The 18,418-nt window shown below is 42.0% G+C and overlaps 1 protein-coding gene across 5 annotated transcripts in view; it reads left to right on the plus strand.

The window, feature by feature from the left end:
- Positions 1-2,436: 2,436 nt before the first annotated feature.
- LOC149321282 (receptor-type tyrosine-protein phosphatase gamma) overlaps positions 2,437-18,418 on the plus strand; it is a 742,038-nt gene continuing 726,056 nt past the window's right edge. For 3 of the 5 annotated variants that reach the window (XM_089518749.1, XM_089518745.1, XM_089518757.1), the window contains exon 1: positions 2,595-2,736. In XM_089518749.1, the coding sequence (XP_089374875.1) occupies positions 2,652-2,736 (85 nt within the window). In that variant the 5' untranslated portion in view covers positions 2,595-2,651. Of the gene's footprint in view, positions 2,737-18,418 lie in introns of all 5 variants that reach the window. The other 2 variants (XM_089518763.1, XM_089518770.1) reach the window with 1 other exon arrangement.

The raw sequence follows: 18,418 nt of genomic DNA on the forward strand, positions 1-18,418 counted from the left end.
TGGGAAAAGGTGGAATATAAATAAATTAGATTATTATTATTATTATTATTGGCCAGATTTCTTCAGAGAAGGTCTGCCATGGGCCAGACTTGGTGCCAAAGAGCCCCCCTCTCAGACTGAACTGATGTCCTCACCAACAAGGAGGACAAGGATCCTCAAAATGGAGGACGTTTGAGGGAAAAAAAGAGGACGGGGCCACAGCAAAGCTAAAACACTTATAAATTCATGCTTCTTGTTGTGCCTTCAAGTTCTTTCAATTCTGACTTATGGGGACTCTAAGGAGAGCTTCTCATGGGGTTTTCTTTAGCCAGGTTTGTTCAGAGGGGGGTTGGCGTTGCCTTCCCCTGAGGCTGAGAGAGTGTGACTGACCCAAAGTGAGTCCTGCTTAACATGGAGGACCTTTTTTGGAATCCCTCCTGGATGGAAGGCTGAAATGGAGGACAGGTCCTGGAAAAGGAGGATGGCCTCTGGCCACCCTGTGTGGAAAGGTTGTTTGCAGGCAAGGAGGACAAGGCACAGCCAAAATGGAGGGGAAAAAAGGGAGGACATGACAGCACACCAAGCTAAAAGTACTCATATAGAAATATCTATATGCTTCTTAGTCCTTCTCAACACAAAGGACCTTTTGGGCATTCCTCCTGGACAGAAGGCTGGGTGACAAGAGGTCCTAACCTTAAAAGTAACCACAGAATCTAGGACCTTCAAGGAAAAATAAAAGGGGGACAGGACCAAAGAAAAGCTCAGAGCCCTCAGACAGAAATATATCAACTCTTGCTCCTTAGTCCTGCTCCAAATGGAGGACCTTTTGGGAATTCGCCCTGGACAGAAGGCTGAGATCAAAATGGAGGGCTTGTCCTGGAAAAGGAGGACCTCTGGCCACCCTGTGTGCAAGGTGGAGGATGTCCTCACTGCAAAGGAGGACAAGGCACCCCAAAATGTAGGACGTTCAAGGGGAAAAAGGGGGAGGGCAGGACCAAAGAAAAGCTGAAAACTCTCCTACAAAGATAGAAAGGTCTTGTAGCACTTTTGAGACTGTCTGAAAGAAGTGAACAGCATGACCTTTCCTAGATCTCAGTCTACTTCCTCAGATGCAGTTGGACATCATGATGATGGTGATAATAACAAATAGTAATAACAACGTAGAGACATCTTGGAGCACCTTTGTGACTCACTGAAAGAAAGAAGCTGGCAGCCTGAGCTGAGATGCTTTCCCTTTCTCCCCAAAGCGCTACAAGACCTCTCTACATTACAGTGCTGCTACAGACTAGCACGGCTACATCTCAGCCACAGCAATAAGGCAGTGCGTGCTTCTTCGTCCTCTTGCACAACACGGAGGACCTTTCCCCCCCCCCTCCTTGGAATCCCTCCTGGAGAGGAGGCTGAAATGGAGGACAAGTCCTGGAAAGAGGAGGAGGAGGAGGAGGACCCCCTCTGACCTCTAGGTCTTAATGCAACAAGTAGACAGACTGTGCATTTCGGTTAGCCAATAGAGGGATCACTGGTGGGTTTGGGTTTTGGGGAATGGCCAACACAGCTATCCCTGAGAGAGAGAAAGAGAAAGAGGGAGAGACACACACACAGAGAGAGAGGCTGCAGCTTTAAGGGCCAGGAGCGCGCAAAGCCAGCCTCCCCTTCCCCCCAATCCCCCTCTGCGCGCCCCCGCCTTCCTCCTCCTCCTCCTCCTCCTCTCTCCCTCTCTCTCTGCTTTAAAGTCTCAGCCAGGATCCAGGCTCACATGTTACTTCCTGTATGGAAGAATGGAAAGCTTCCAGCAGCAGAAGCAGCAGCAGCAGCAGCAGCCGCGGCGGTCCCTGCCTGACTGGGTTCGCTGGCCAGCCTTCCCCAAAGGCGCCCCAACTTGCAGCCCCGCGATGGACTGAAAGCAGGCTCCAAGCAGCCGGACTCGGTGCTGGGGCGGGCGCTGCTGCTGGTGCTGCTGCTGGTGCTGAGGCGGGGGAGGCTGGGCTGGGGCTTTCTTGGGCCGGGGCTTGGGGTTGTGGTTGTCGCCTCCGCCTCTGCCTCTGCCTGGGGCTGGGCTCCTTCCCAAGCATGGCTTGCCTGCTCCGGCCTCCGAGGAGGGAGCAGCCCGCTTGAAGGAGGAAAAGAAGAAGGAGAAAGAGAAGGAGAAGAAGAAGGAGGAGGAGGAGGAGAGTCCAAGGCTCTTGGGGGGAAGTTGTGAGGCCTCCTGCTCCTGCTCCTCGTCCTCGTCCTCCTGCAGCCGAGCCCTGAACTCTGGGACTCCCTTTGGATTCCCCTCCAGCCAGGAAAAAAGAAGAGGGAAAGGAGAAAAAGGAAGGAAGGAGAAGAAAAGGAAGAAAAGGAAGGCAAGGCGAGCGGCGAGGGTTATTTTGCCAAGGCTCGCTCTCTCGCTCTCTCTCTCTCCTCCTCTTTTAACCAAATCTCTGAATTGTTTCTCCTAAAAAGAGAGCGAGCCCTTCTTCCTTCCTTCCTTCGGTTCCTGGCAGAAGGGAAGAGGGCAGCCCTCTGGGCAAGTTGATTCTTTCATTTCTTCTTCTTCTTTTGGGGAGTGTGTCTGGCTGGAAGCCCCGCTTTCCCCTCCTCTCCCCTCTTGCCTTGAAAGAAAAGAAGGAGAGAAAGAGCGAGAGCGAGAGCAGCCCCCCTCTGCCTTTTTTCGATGTTCGGCTTTGGACATGCGGAGGCTACTGCAACCGTGTTGCTGGATCTTGGGCTTCAAGATCGCCCTCTCGGCGCTGCAGTCCGTGGTCTGCCTCCCCGGTGAGTGCCAGGGCCTGCCAGGGATCGGCGTGGGCATGGCTTTGGCTTTGCTTTGGGGTGCCCCTCCAACCCCCATTTGTGATCCTCAATAAGGGAGGGTGGGGGTCTGTTTTGTTTCCCGTGGGGGGGTGTGTGTGTTACTCCTATCCTCAGTACTGTTGTTGTTATTGCTACTATTCGGCTGGATCTTTTCTGGAAGGAGCCTGGCTTGTCCCTTTCCTTTTCTTAGCTTCGGGAAGAGAAAGGGAAAAGGAGGCTGAAGAAAAGGAAGGCACCCAAGCCTCAGCCCCGGCCCTTGGTGACCCTCTGCCCAACTTGTGCGGCTCCCTCCCTGGCTTCTCCTCCTCCTCCTCTTCCTTGGCTTCCTCCATCCCCTGCTCTCTGTGGCAATGAATGGCTTGGAGGGAGGGAGGGAGGGAGAGAAAGAGGCAGCCCTAGTCTCTCCTTCCCTCTCTCTCCCTGCCTGAGGAGGAGGGGGTGCCTGTGTGCCTGCTTTGCTTCTCCCTTCTCTGTGTTTAGGGTTGCCACTTCCAAGCCCTCTCCTTGCCTCCTTTAGCAGCTCCATGCAACCACTGCCTCCCCAAAAGCTGGCAGGCCCCCTGGCCCCCTCCGAGGCAGGAGAGATGGGCTTGCGCTGCACACACTCCCTCTGAGCTTTCCTTGGGGAATTTTAGGACTGGGAGGAGAAAAGCGGGGGGGGGGGAAGCAGCTCCTTCCTTTGGGGTTGCCCTTCCTTCCTTCATTGAACTCCTCTTCAACAAGGATTAGTATTAGGGAAGATAATGGGAACACCCCCCCACCACCACCACCTAACCTTATTCCATTGCACTGCCCAGGATTTGGTGCATTGCTTCCCTGGGCAGAGAGCCTGGCCATCCCCGGCTAGCCAGGCCAGGTGTGCCTCCTGGGTGCATGCATGCAAAGCTCCTTATACCAAAGGCTGTGTGTGTGTGTGTGTGTGTGTGTATATGTAAGCAAGCAGTGCTTTCCAGCTGGGGATTGCTGCCACCCCTTCGCCCTCCATTCCTTGCAGCCCGGGAGATGCTGGTGATAACTTGGGTCCCCCGCTCCCTGCCTTCCCCCTTGGCTTGGCTCCCACCCTTGCCCTTGCTCTGTGGGGGGAATGGATGCAGGCTCAGGGCTGGGGAGAAGGAATAAGAGGGTCAGCTCCTGCTCCTGGAGGCGGGGAAGGGAAGCATAGAGAGCCTGCAGACTTGCTGGCCTTGCCCCTGCCTCTCCTTTCCTTGGCTGTTCAAGAGAACTGTGGCTACCCAACTCCCTTGGTGCCAGGCTGCTGCTGGGCGTTTGCTTGAGCCTCTCCTGCTTCTTGATGGGTTGGTTGTGTTGATTTGGGAATTGGGGGGGGGGGGGGAGGAGAGAGGGTCTCCTTTCCATGGAGTTGCAGAGCGCAGCAAACTTCTCCCCCTTCCCTTTTTACAAACAGAGCCTGATACAAGTTAAAAATGTCAGGGAAGTTGAGAGGGGAAAAGAGATGTGTGTGTGTGTGTGTGTGTGTGTGTGTCTTTTCTCCCCTCCCCATGTACAGTAACGCAGCTGGCCCAGTAGAGGCAGCCCTGAGCTTCTCTCTTTCCTGGATTCTGTTCAACACACAGCCCCCAAGTCCCCCAACATAATGCACACAGATCTCTTGGTAAGAGCTGTTCTTAAGGGGAGCATTAACCCATCCCTGTTTTGTAGATGGCATGGTATTATTGTCAGAGCCTGGCTTTGGCTTATTAATTTCAGCGCAGCATTGCACACCACAGCTGGAAAGAAAGAACCATCTGAAGCTTGCCTAGGTATTGCAAGCGAAGTGTTTACACTGCCTCTCTATGCAGTTCTCTGGAATATAATTTCCTTCCATTCTTAGCCCTTTTTGGGAAAATGTGTGTGAGGGAATCAATAGCTGGCAAATTTGCTAGAAGAGATTTTCCTGTTGTACATACTACATCCTTTCTCTAGCTTGTGTGTACTGCTCAAAAGCTAAGCTGGTCAACTTATTGCAGCCTCTATATGTGTCTACTCAGAAGGGAGCCATATTGAGTAGAATCATTTTCTCACACACACACACACACACACACACGTGTGTGTGTGTGTGTGTGTTGTACTGCCAATTACCTGGGAGTAAGACCAATTGAACTCAGTGGGAGTTGCATCTTAGTAGAACGTGCATAGAATTGCACTGTCACTGGGAACCATGTCCAGTGCATGTTTCCTTTGGGTTGAGCCCCATGGGATTAAGTAGGACTTTCTCCCTGCCATGTATGCATTTGAATTTGAACCCTCTTATTCCAGTCTTCTTGAAATGAGCAAAATCATCTAAGTTTACAGAACCCTATAGATGCAGCATGGGTTGCCTCTACCTTTATGCACCCCCTTGACACCTTTTCTTGTTGCCAAATTCATATTCAACCCCTTCCCCACACTGCAGTTTGTTTTATTAGGCTTTTAATACTTTTTATTAGTGCTGCTTTATAGCTGATTAAAAAGGAGAAAGTTTTGTGACATTGACCTTTTTGATGTCCTTTTTTAAAAAAAACAACCCTGGATCCTTTTATAGACTGAAATAAAAGTTTTTAGAGGGAGGCAAGACTTGCAAAAGAGAAGGTACAATTGAGTGTAGACATTTGCTGACAGAGTAAGCCCCATTCAACATAGTGGGGACTTGTTTCCAAGTAAGCATGCAAAGGATTGTGAAAGATCAAAATTAGACACCTATACAAATGATTAAGCCATAATTCAAATATCCCTTCTTGTAGCAGCTCCTTTGGACAAAGAGCAGATTTCAGTTCAAAGTTAGAAAGAGAGAAAAGGAGAAGAGGGTTTTTAAAAATTCTCCCTGTTTGAAATTCTGAAGCTCTTGAGAAGAAACATTTATCTTCTTTGTATTGATTTCTTCTCGATTTCATCCTTCCAAGTGAAGCCTCTCTTTCTGATTCTGGTATATATTGTACAGTAATTACATCTAGAAGGCAGGCTGTCAGAGCACTTCAAGAAAACAAGCATAGATGTCAGTTTAATAGGGCTCTATTGTAGGAGTTGTGAATTTATATCCCTGGAATCTGAAGCGGGTAACCCTTCATGCATTACTGGCCAACAGAAGAGCAGGCTCATGGGAGCCATACATTTGTGTGGCTCCCCAGGCTGACAAAAACTTGTGGGGCTCCTGAACCTGCTTGTGGGGAGACCTGGATTGAGGGGGTGATACAATCAGTTCCACACAAGGGAAGTAAAGTAGGACAATGGATCCTGACCATGACTGATTTAGAGTAAGGAATCCCTGGAGTTACTCAGGCACTGCATGGCTGACCTCTACCATCACTGACCGTACATCACAAATGGAGGTAGCTTACCAGGTGCTGTAGGCTCTATTTCAGAGGAAGGAATTGGAAAAATTACTTGGACAAGGTATTCTTTGTTTAAGAAAGCCTTATGAAATCCATGGTGTATCCAGCATAAGTCAGCAAGTGACTTGAAGGCACATACACACAACACATATAATGTCTTTAGTAGATTACTGTGAATAATAAAGTGTGGATGACTATTCTTGCTTGTTGCTGAAACCATGTGAGATCTTAAAATAAAGCATCAAAACCTCAACCTGAAATGGTCATTGCAAAGGCTCCTGAATTATCTTAGTCCAGACCTTTAAAAAGCGTTCAGTTTTTGTTACTGATATGAGGGGAGATACGTTATGTTACTAGACAAATGCTATTAATAGGTTCTAAAACTCTTTCACTGCCTCATCTGTAGAAAAGGTTCCAAATACGGGACTGTCAGGCTTGAGAAGTGCGCAGTAGGATTCATAACATCATCTGCTGGAAATTCAGATGCAGTGTGGATGCACATGGGACAGTTGTGGATGAGAATAGCTGAAGAAATCCTGAAGCTAATTTCAGGAAAAGGAAGTGTGAATGGCCTGTAAGTGGCCAGTTGCGTGTGTGTTTATGGTGGGAATCAGTGAGAATACTGGGAGGCAGGGATTGGTATCCTTCCTGTTGTTGTTGGATTTCACATCCCAGTAGCCTCAGATAGCATAATGAAGTAGTAAGGAGTGCTGGGAGTTGGAGTGTAAGAATAGATGGAGATTGCAGATTTCCCAGTTATAACATTGCCATAGGGAAAGCTTTATAATGCTTCATTCTTTTATCTTCCCCTGCTTTATGGCCAGAAAGGCTTAAATGAACATATATGGGTTTGTAGATAAATACTTGTCACTGTCGTAAGGGTAAAATTCGTATGCATTTCAACTCTGAAGTAAGTTTCAATGTGCGTTTGGAGGTATCTACTCTCAAGTGAATGTACGTGGGTTGAATCCACTGTTGCGTGAATGGATTTCTGTTCATGTAGTAGGATTTTTCTGCAAGTATATTTGGTGGGCATAGAAGGCAAAAGGGGCAATTGTTTCAATAAAACCAGTGGACAGCAAGCATGATCTACAACCCTTGTGGTCACAGCACTATGCTGCATGTCTGTGAATACTTAGTAGAAAACATGTGCAACTGAAAAACTCAGTGCCTTATTTTTGAGTAAATCTTTCATTATACTTGGAAGCTTTGCTGGTAGTATAGAAATAACTTCACTGATTTTGTTTAATTAATGAAAACTAAATCTATAAATCTAATATTAGACAGTTAAATTATAAATCTATATTAGACATCTCAGTCAGTTTCCATATTTTATGGCAACTGAATAGCTCTCCCTTCATTGACATTGTATTTTCATAGCATGTTACACATATTCTGAGTTGAAGCACAGGTGTACTTTGGCCTTGTACAGATGTATATATGCACGGTATTTGCTTTCTGTTCCAGAAGGGGGGAAAAGAGCATTTACCAATAAACAGTTAAAAACTGCAAACTTTCCTTTTTCTCATTCATGAGGCATTCTTTATTCAGAGCACTTAGTAGGTCACAAAGTTCTGTGGAACCTGAATACCTGCAGTCTCAAAATTACTAAGCTTTGCACAGTACGGCACATAGTTAAGTGGGCTTGAATCATTCTGACACCAGGGAGACCTCAAAGCCATGTGCAGGATAGGGTAGCATACGTTTAGATTTAACAACGAAAATATGCATAATTGTGCCCTCATATTTGTCTGTGGAAAAAGGGGCTGTTTTCTCCACAGAAATGATGATTGATGTTTAAGACCATGTTAGGATGTGTATGTGTATATGTGCCTTCAAGTAGCCTTTCAACTTATGGCAACCCCATGATTTTCACAGGGCTTTTGTAGGCAAGGAATACTCAGAGGTGGCTTTGCCAGTTCTTTCCACTGAAATATAGCTGGCGGCATCTAGTATGCATTGGCATACAGTGGCTGTAATCTATGTATTTAAACCCATTGAAATCAGTAGGTTTAGGTGCATCTAATGTACTAGATTACTGCCTGTGAGTATGTATAAATCAATATTTATGGGCTTAGCTGCTATATATGTAGTATTATATACCTCCTTATGGACGTTATAAGTTTCTCTGGGAGTCTTTTTGGCTGAAGAGCAGCTTATAAAAATGCCAAATAAATAAACAAATTAGGTTTCCCCTTTTGGGAATTATTTTGGGAATACAACATATATTTTCTGTTATAATATGGTTTCATATATTGATGATAGTGTATGGATTTATGTCTTATACATGCCAATGTTTCTGAATAGGAACTTTTAAAATGTTAGAAATGTGTCCTTTAAATATTTTTATGTTCCTCCCTGCTGAATGTGTGTGTAATTCCATGTAATTCTTTTTTCTGCAGTTGTGTTTGGAAAGTGTCCTTATATCAGTTTTTCTATAAAAGATTGCTTGTGTGAATGTGTGTCTTCCGGAAAGTGTGGAATGCACAGGAGAGGGCCCTCCAAGACTTGTCTGAGTGCTATAGCTTTATGGAGATGACACATCTTACATTTTAATGATGCCTGTAGTTTTGAATGTCCCCCCTCCCCCCAATACTTTATATTTCCGGAAGTGTCTAATGAAGTCCTTGCAGATTAGGAGTGTCAAATGTCTCTCTTCTGGTTTTCCCCAGCAGTGGCAGATGAGTAGTCAGTAGGCTAGCAAGCTTCAGAGGAAAAGCTGAGTGGAGAATTTTGATATCCAGTGGCAGGTTTTGAGAAGCTGGGTTTTGCAGTTAATGATGCCAGGATGTAGCTTTTGAAATCTCCTAGCAGTCTTGGAAGCCATGTATCTTTAAAAATACACTGCAGTGTTTTAAGAAAGGGACATGCATATGCAAAACCAAAAAAAATATATTACCAGTTACAAGAAATGGGATACTGATGGTGGAGTTTCCATGTATTGCGCCTTACATGTATAAATCTACTTATATGGAAGAAAGCCGGACCACAAAGGTTACTTTTTGGATAGCAGCTGCTAGAATCCCCATACATCATGGCCACCAGAGATTCTGGGAGTTATACAGTAGTCCAAAAAAGGAATGTTTCCAAGCTCTTGAGGAAGGTTATATTTACTTTAGGATTAGAATAGTAAAAGGATAGTTCTTTGTGGTGGTTTTTGTTTTTGTCATCTCTTACCCTTTTCCTGCTTTGGGTGCTTAAACAACATCTACAATAAGCTTTCTCATTTATTGGGAAAATAAGACTTTTTAACATGCTGCATTTTCATAAGTAATCTAGCCCAGAGCCTTCATGTTGAATGGCTATCACCCTCTTCTGTGGCTCTTGATGTTCTTGATGTGCTATTTTGGCTGGAAGAAATAAAATACTGAGAAAGTTGTGAATTCCCTTGGGAAGAAAGACATTAACATCAGTAAGCTTGTTGTGTATTGTCTGCAGAGCTTCAGAAATGCTTGTGAATTGTCAGATCTTTGGAGAGCTGACGCTCTATCAGTAAGATTTGGGATTTTTTAAAAAAACAACCCTTATGCATTTTTAATGAGAGCTTTGCCTTTTTTCTAAATCCACACAACTTGTAGTCTTGTTCATTGTATTCGCGTATGAAAACCACTTTAAGACACTGAACGTTATGATCAGAGTCCCACTTAGCAGCTGATTTGCTTCTGGAAATCATGTTAGCTCTAATTTTAAGTGCTCTATGACTGCACCTAAAAGAGCCACAGAGCACTAGTTGGAACTGTCTTGTTAAGATTCACATAAACATGGACAGCAGTGTTCCAGGCAACTGGCCACACTTGTGCTTAATGATGCTCATATTAATATATTTCCACTAGATTTGGAGATGGTCACCAAGCTAAAAGGCTTTAAATGGGGATTGGAAAAACCCGTGAGGTATAAGGCTGCTAATAACTTCTGGTTACAAAGGTTATTGCATCTCCAGAGTCAGATTTGCTGTATGTAGTAGTATAGCGGGAAGGTATAGTTGTTTGAGTGTTAGACTGGGATTACAGGAGGCTAGGGTTTAAATCCGCTGGGAGACCTTGGGCAAGTGACATGTTCTCTACCTAAGAGAGAGGCAATGGCAAACCTCCCCTAAATAAAGCTTCCCAAGAAAACTCTTTGATAGGTTCCCTTTAGGATTGCTGTAAGTCAGAGGTGAACAAGAACAACAGAAGTTGGAAAGGTCTGTTGCTGTCCTGTGCTGTATATAGGATTTGTGGTCACTTCTGGAAAAAAGGAATGATAGACTAGATGGACCTTTAATTTGATTTAAATTATATTTTAATTACATATAAACATAACTGTAGGTATAAATACTGTAGAATAGCAAGCAACACAATACACTACAACTTACAACATTCCCTCCTCTCTATAGCTCCCCTCAAAATAAATAAATAAATAAAGGTTGACTTCACATTTGACAAAACAAACAATGGATCCCTTATCCTTTCCCCATTTCTTTCTTATATAAACATCCTGTATTCAATTCAATCTTAGTTTTAACTCTTTATAACTAAAACAGGATGAAAAATACAAAAAGAAACTTTCCTTACAGAGTCATCTCTTTCTTAACCTAAATAAATCCAGTCAATCTTCAGAGGGTTTTTGATGTTTGTAAACCCACTATCTGAGATCAGTTCCAATAGCTTCCATTCTGTGGACTCTTGAATAACAGGAAAATGAAAGGGGGGGGGCAATTTAACCTGTTTCAAACAATCAAAACGTATGATCTCAAACACTTTAGTCCAAAACATTGACTTTTTAAAGAGTTGGGCTATACTGTATATTTTTTTTGCCTCGCTAATAAAATTAGCAACTACTAGAGTAAAAGTCTGATCCCAGGAATGTGGCTTGCAAATCTGGAAGATCAATGCCAAACCTAGTAGGGCTTCACTATACTAGATGTCTGCTTTCATTGTTGTTCATTTTGTAAAGAGCTGAAATTTGGTTCTGTTTGCTGGCAGGAAGGAGATTATCTTTTAAAGAGAGGGAAACATGTTCTATAAATTTCTCCACTAAAATAGTGACCTGTGCCTCAACTTCCCAACCTCAAAGGCACACTAAGTTAATAAATTCTTTGACCAATTTTGAAAAAGCCTGATAAACAAGTGGGTGATGGCAAAATGATACAAATGCATTGTACTGTATTTCTATTTTGGGGTGCTCACCACAATATATATATATTTAGATGCATATAAAATGTCATGTGAATAAATTTGACAACTAGGCACCTGCAAAGACATGTCTTGTACATGTGTCATGAAGGTGTGATTGGTTGCTGCTCCCTGTAAAATGGTCCTCATTTCCCCCAGAGCCTGGAAAAGATCCCTTTTGGATTACAGCTTTCAAAATTTCCTAGCCTGCTGGCTGAGGGATTCTGGGGACTTTAATCCATAAAGTAACTTTTTCAAGCTCTGATTTCACCTGCTGGACAGAGTCAGCAATAGCAGCTATTACAGTGAGCCTGTCCTCAAAGTTTTACCCTGCAATCTCATCTTGAAACTAATGTATTGTGGGTTTTGTGTATGTGCGTATGTATGTGTATTCTGATTCTGTGTATTTATAAGGACAAACAGATCATTCTAAGAGGATAAAGCCTTTGCTCCAGCTTTTGTATTCTGTATTAGATACTATCTTGTTTGTTTTGGCCATGCAGACTTTTCTGAGCCTAAGGGTATAGCAATAAAAATTTGTCTCTAATATGCTGAAGCCTATAATGGTTGGAATTACGAGGGAGTCTAATTTCTGTTTGCTTTTAAGTTACTACAGTTTTCACTTTATTACTGAGAAATATATTATTAATTGCTGCTATGTTCACACCAAGCTGCGATACTTTATGATTATGTATTCCTGCTTGCAATCTTTTTTTGCCAGGCTTAATTATATGGGGCTTTTAAACTATAAGCCTTCACATTTTACCCCACTAGCTGCTGCTGTGATAAATCTTTGAATATATAACGCGGAGTGTAATATGTAATATATTAAAAAGATCTTACTTCTCTTGTTTTCCCTTCAGAGTCTTTCTGAGCAGCAAGATATCAATAACTTGATTCAGTATACTAGATATCAATAACATAGGCTTTTCATGATGTTTGGAAGCAAGGTTTCACAATGTAACCTTGAAGATATTATTTTTCTCCCAGTAGAGAATATCTATTGAGCAGTCTTTTTTGAAAGACAGACAAGGACTCTGATTAGCGTTCAACTTTCCATGATATAATGCTGAAACTTTATTCAGAAGCATTATCACATAGCTTGTTTGGCATTGCTGTAATAAAGTTTTATTTCTCCTCCAGCTTCTTACAGCCAAAGGTCCATTGAGTTTTAACCATCACATAGTGCACCATTTGGCTTGGTACACTGTATTTTGTTTCATTTTGAGAATGATTTTCCTGAAATTCTATTTCTGGACTTCACTTACTTGTCCAGGAGTGGGCAAGACATGGCATACAGACGGATATGAACATCTGTCTGTCTGCCTTGTCTGAGGGAAACATTTCTCATGTGAAAGCACATTTCTTCCTTCAAAACAGGTAGATACTCCCTGCACACCCAACCTACATGTAGTTACACACTCCTGGAAGCAAATTTGAATGTCAACAGTTGGAATGTGTGTACCTTATTTTAAAGGAAAAAAAGCACTTTATATATGGGAAAAAAATCATTTTTATGTGTACCTTGCTGCTGATTTTGTATAGTAGTTCTGGCACTGCAGCAACATGGTGCATCCCCCTGCACATTGCAATAGGAAGGGATTGGTCCCCAGGCCTGCAGAAGCTATCCCGCTTGCACTATTTTTCCAGTTCTTTTGGAAAGGCCTAATATTGTTGTTTACTTTTGTCAAGTCGATTTTGACTTATGGCAACTCTATGAATGAGAGACACCTGATCCTCAGTAGCCTTTTTCGGGTCTTGCTGACTCAGAGATATGACTTCCTTGACTCGAGTTTATCCAGCTGTAATGCAGTCTTCCTCAGTGCCTTCTACTTGGTTAAGCATTATAATCTTTTCTAGCGTGATACAGTCAAAGTATGCCAACCTCAGTTTAGTCATCTTAGGTTCTAGGGAGAGTTCAGACATGATTTGGTCTAGGACCCATGCATTTGTCTTTTTAGCAGTCCACTAAGTAGAAAAAAGTAGAACTTTTCTATTGGGACATAACCCCCATACATGATATGTCTGACACAGTATCAACAAATGTATTTTACTTGAGGTCTATCTACACTACACAGTTTAGTTTACAGCTAAAACCTTCATGGTTCCATCCTTTAAAAATCCTATAATATATAGTATTTGCAATAGAGAGTTCTAGTCCTGAACTATAAATTCCCAAGGTACCATGAGTGTAGGATTTGAGGATTATTTTAAGGGCAGCTAGTATTATAGCTCTATAGATCACTCATCATTAGCAGTCTTGTTCTGCTTCTCAGAGTATTACTAGCCATTTAGAGAGATAAGTGTAACATGGATTTTGTATGTAAAAATACATAGTATCCCAGAATACATTTCTGGGTCCAGTGGATGGTTATCAGCTGCAACTTTCAGCCAGATTTTCCTCCAGTTTCAGAACAAAGCTTAACTGGTTAGTTAACGCATTAGTAGTGCAACCATCTAAAATTCCAGAGTAAGTAACAGTAATAGCACCAACCTGGCTTCAAGTTAAATCACAAGCAATTCAATAACTTATTTTATGGGAGTAGTATTTCTTACTCTGAATGTCAGTGGGCAAATCTCTCCTCTTTTCTTGGGGAAAGTAAAAGTAGCTTCTCAGTGTGAGCAAGGAAGTGAAATACCTAAAATGACATGGTTTGCTTCTGCTCTTTGAATGTATACCTATGTGCTTTTGTTTTTCATGGTGTAGTGCTAAAGTTTGAAATACAGATGTGCACTATGACAGTGTCTACAGCTGTAACACCAAGAAGTGTCAACAGATATTGATAGCTGTATTGATCCTTATCAAGAATCCAATTCTAGCAGGTTTTTATGCCCACCAAGAGCCAGAAAGTCTTCTATGAAATGAATGGCTTTAAACTGCTCATTCAAGACCAAGATTAGACAGCGCATAAGAATACATTATTGTTGGGAACAATTGATAGGTTTCTCCTAAATATTTGGGTGTATTTGTGTGTGTTTTTTTTGTATGTGTGTTTATCTGCAAATGTCTGGACTATCCCAAATCTGCTAATTTCTGCCTTGTATATGGGTAGAGTGGCTTTGAGTACAGCTCTCTGAGAATGGAAATTGACACACACACACAAACAAATATCTACTAATATTAATTACTATATTACCCTTTCTATATGACGGGGGATCCATTCTGTTCCCCCCCCCCCAATGTATGGGAAAAATGAGTAAGGTGAAAGCATATTTATTCTTATGATGGCGCGCTCCTGTGCACATTTTTTTCCATGGGGCTTGCCGTACACATAAACTCAACGCTGCATACAGCAAGCCTGCGTATGACATGGGAGCGCTGTATATTCTGTAACTGATGCCTTGGTTATATCCTTTTTGGATTTTAATAATACACTCCATATAGGGCTGCCCTTGAAAAGTGCTCAGAAATAGTTGCAGCCACATTATTAACTGGGGTTGGCTAAAGGGAGGACACAGTTCCCTTGCTGCAGCATGTCCCCTGGGTGCTGGTCACAACTCAAAGTGCTGGTTATGACTTATATGTCTTAAGTCTACACTATCTGAAGAACTGCATTTCTCATTAGAACTGTAAGATCTTCAGGAGAAGCCCTTCTCTCTGTCCCACCACTGTCCTGGGCATTTATGGTGGGAGCAAAGGGAAGGGTTTTCTCAGAAGCTTGCGCTTTGATTTTGGTACTCCCTCCCTAAGAAGTTTAGGGTAGCTGCCCTAAGTTAAAACATATGCCATCAGGTTCTTAGAAACTGTCTGGAATGAGCATTTGAAGGTGTACTGTGCTGTTTTGTTGTTTGTGTATAGATTTGTTCCTCCCCATTCATGGACTTGGCATCCACAGTTTTGATCCTTCGCGGATGGCAAACCAGGAGGGACAGAATAGTGTGCTTGCCCAAGGCGTGTGTGCAGCGCCATGTACACAAGCACGCAACCATTATAATCAATGTGGACTTGAGTATTTGTGTTTTTTTTCTGATTCGTGGGGTGTGTGTGTCTGGAACGAATCCCCCATGAATCGAGAGGGACGACTGTAATTCTTTCATTAATTTTAATGATTTTGTACGTATAGATTTTTTATTTATCTTTTAAATAACTTATGTATATACTTTTTGTTAATGTTTTCATATGATTTTTTTTATCTATATTGGTTTTTTTTTTTTTTTTTTTTTTTTTTTGGTATGCTGTGCGCTGCCTTGAATCCCATTGTTGGGAGTAATATTATAAATCTTTATTTATAAATGAATAAAATAACCTGTGGTAGAATTCAAATATATAATTGTGTTAGTCTTGAAAATCAGTATATAACGGGCTCTTGTTGCACTTTTGAGACTAACTGAAAGAAAGAACCTGGTAGTGTGAATTTTCCTATACTCAAGTCTAGGAAAGCTCTCTTTAGCAGTAGCTTTCTTTCAGTTCGGTGCAAAGGTGCTATAAGATCCCTTTTCATACAAAATAATTTGTGGGTGCGTTTATATAAAATGGTGTTGATGTTAGAAATTGTTGTTCACTCTAGCAAACCTCACGTCTAATAGAGGAGACTTGCGTGTCATGAAGGCTCCTGATTTTAATCCGGATGTGTTACTATTTTTTAAAAAAAATTGTACTTGGTTTTCTCCTTTGATGACCGATTGCTTGATTTGTCAGTTAGGTTGGTGGTTCTCATTTTTTGAAGGACTGTCCTCTAATTCGTCTAGTAAAACTGAGGTTGAAAAATGTAACTGTGTGTGTTTGCAGGAGAAGTGTCTTCTCCCACTTTCCTCATTTGCTTGATTTATGTATAGTGAAAACTTCACAGCCAGCGTGCTCACAGGTTAGCAAGTATAAATAAATATGATGCAAACAAATGTAAGTTGGTGAATCAAATTTTTATTTGGCAAATGGGTTGGCAAGTAAACAAAACAAACACAAGGTAATGCCTGACAGTAAAGAGGTGTGATGCTGTATTTTCTTCTTATCTTTCTCCCCTCTTTGACTTATTTCTAATGCAGTTTATCCTACTGAATTTAATGCAAGGGCCTGCATGACTGAACTGACTGATGAGAATAACTGATTAGAAAATCCTTTGATTTTAGAAATTAATTAGCCAGCACTTTTTTCTTCTATTTTTGGAAAAATCTTTTTAATATATTCTGGGGATTTTTTTTAAGTTTCTGCTGCTATTATTGCTCCAGGTGGTTAACAATGATGACATATAAGTTAACAAAATGATGATTAAAACACACAAAAAAAAATCAATTTTGAAACATCCAGAAAATAGTTATTAAATTCATCAGTTATTTAATAATTAAAATAAATACCTATAGAAACAGTAGGTAGCAAGCATGATCTGAAGACCATGCATTGTATGACAATGCTATGCACACAGAAGATCAAAACTGTCTTTTTAAGATGGACATTTCTCTTACTGCAAAAATGTAACAAATCACTGTTCTTCAAACCATGAGTTGGGGACCAAAAGGTCTCAGTCCACTCTCTCATGGTATTCATCTTACCATTCCTAGGATAGAGCAATGGAAGAAACTGGCAGTGTGGGAGAATAGTTTTATGACAGGTATGAAAGGAAAAAGGGAGAAGAAATGATAGTAGATGACTACCAATACTTTGAGAGGCATGTGAAGTGGAAAAGAAGAAATGCAAGTTCTCACTACTTCAGAGTTGTGAACTGGTAAATTCTGCCCCAAATGGGAAGGCTGAGTCACTGTATTTAGAGCCAATACCAGTAGTTTAAAAAGCTGCTGCATAGAAATTGTTGCAGAAAACAATTAAGTCATTTCCAAAGTGGGGTTGGCTTACAATATAAAATTATGTAAGTCATTTCCCAACTGATAGTGCCTACTCCTTGTAGCCATTTTATGTCTGATTTTGCCACAACATGCACTTGCCATCAGCCCTGCTATCTCAATTGTGGTGGGAATGTCTCTTTAGCATACATATGGCTGTAAAGATTTGAGGCAGAAATAGACAAGTATCTGCTTTTGCCTACCCTTTCACAATTGCTTCTTTTTTACTAGCTTTTAATTCATGGTGCAGAAGATATATGTGAAAGAGTTATATGGTGTTTGGAGACATTCATATTCAGAATGGTAGAATGGCAAAGCTGCTTTGAAAAAAACATCCTTCTCTATGCTTGTAAGGAGACCTTGAGCAAAGATGAATACACTGCTATTTAAGAGCAAAATAGTGGATATTCTGTAGTTTTCTAACAGCTGTCGGTGCTTTTTTATTTGTCTTGTTTTGATTTCCCTCTTTCTCATGAAGAACATGTCTGTCCTCTCCACAGAATTTTCTTAAAAGCACTTCTCCTGACAGCTTTCTTCTTGGAGACCAGAATTAACTGGCTGTCTCATTCTTTCTTGCAGGCAAAATAGACATTTGTACAGACCTTCGTTTCCTTTGCACTTTCAAAGAGGAAGAGATGCTGATACAATTCTTCTTACCTCTAATTAAAAACAAAATGTTTTCATAGTGTGGCTACACAGAACAGGGATTATTGCCCTTGGCTGTTCTGAAGTCTTAATCTTGGGTGGGGGGAGAAGAAGTCTGGCTTTATCTGATAAGGAAACCTACATTTATTTATTTAAATTTTGTTTTCTTTGTATAACTATTGATTGGGGGATTCAGGGAGGAGAGACTGTATGGCTTGAGGATGACTTGGAAGAGCTGCTTGTTTATTTCCTGGTCCCTCGAGCCCCAAGAAAACAGTCTGTCCTTACATCTGATGGACTCCTCCCCCAAGAAAAATATCGTGTTGAGCCCTGAGACAAGGGGAGAAGATCAGCAAAGTCAACCCCTTATGCAGACACACAAGTCAAATAGAATCATAGAGTTGGAAGAGACCTCAAGGGCCATCCAGTCCAACCCCCTGCCATGCAATCAAAGCACCCTTGACAGATGACCATCCAGCCTCTGTTTAAAGACCTCCAAAGAAGGAGACCCCACTACTCTCCAAGGGAGTGTGCTCAACTGTTGAACAGCTCTTAGTGTCAGGGAGTTCTTCCTAATGTATAGGTAGAATCTCTTTTCCTGTAGCGTGAATCCACTGCTCCATATCCTAGTCTCTGGTGCAGCAGAAAACAAGCTTGCTTCATCCTTTCAATTTGACATCCCTTCAAATACATAAACATGACTGTTGTGCCACCCTTTAACCTTCTCTTCTCCAGGTTAAACATACCCAGCTCCATAAGCCA

The sequence above is a fragment of the Sceloporus occidentalis genome, unplaced genomic scaffold, assembly GCF_023333645.1.
Source record: "Sceloporus occidentalis isolate IW3139 unplaced genomic scaffold, rSceOcc1.0.p SCAF_1, whole genome shotgun sequence".
Classification (NCBI taxonomy): domain Eukaryota; kingdom Metazoa; phylum Chordata; class Lepidosauria; order Squamata; family Phrynosomatidae; genus Sceloporus; species Sceloporus occidentalis.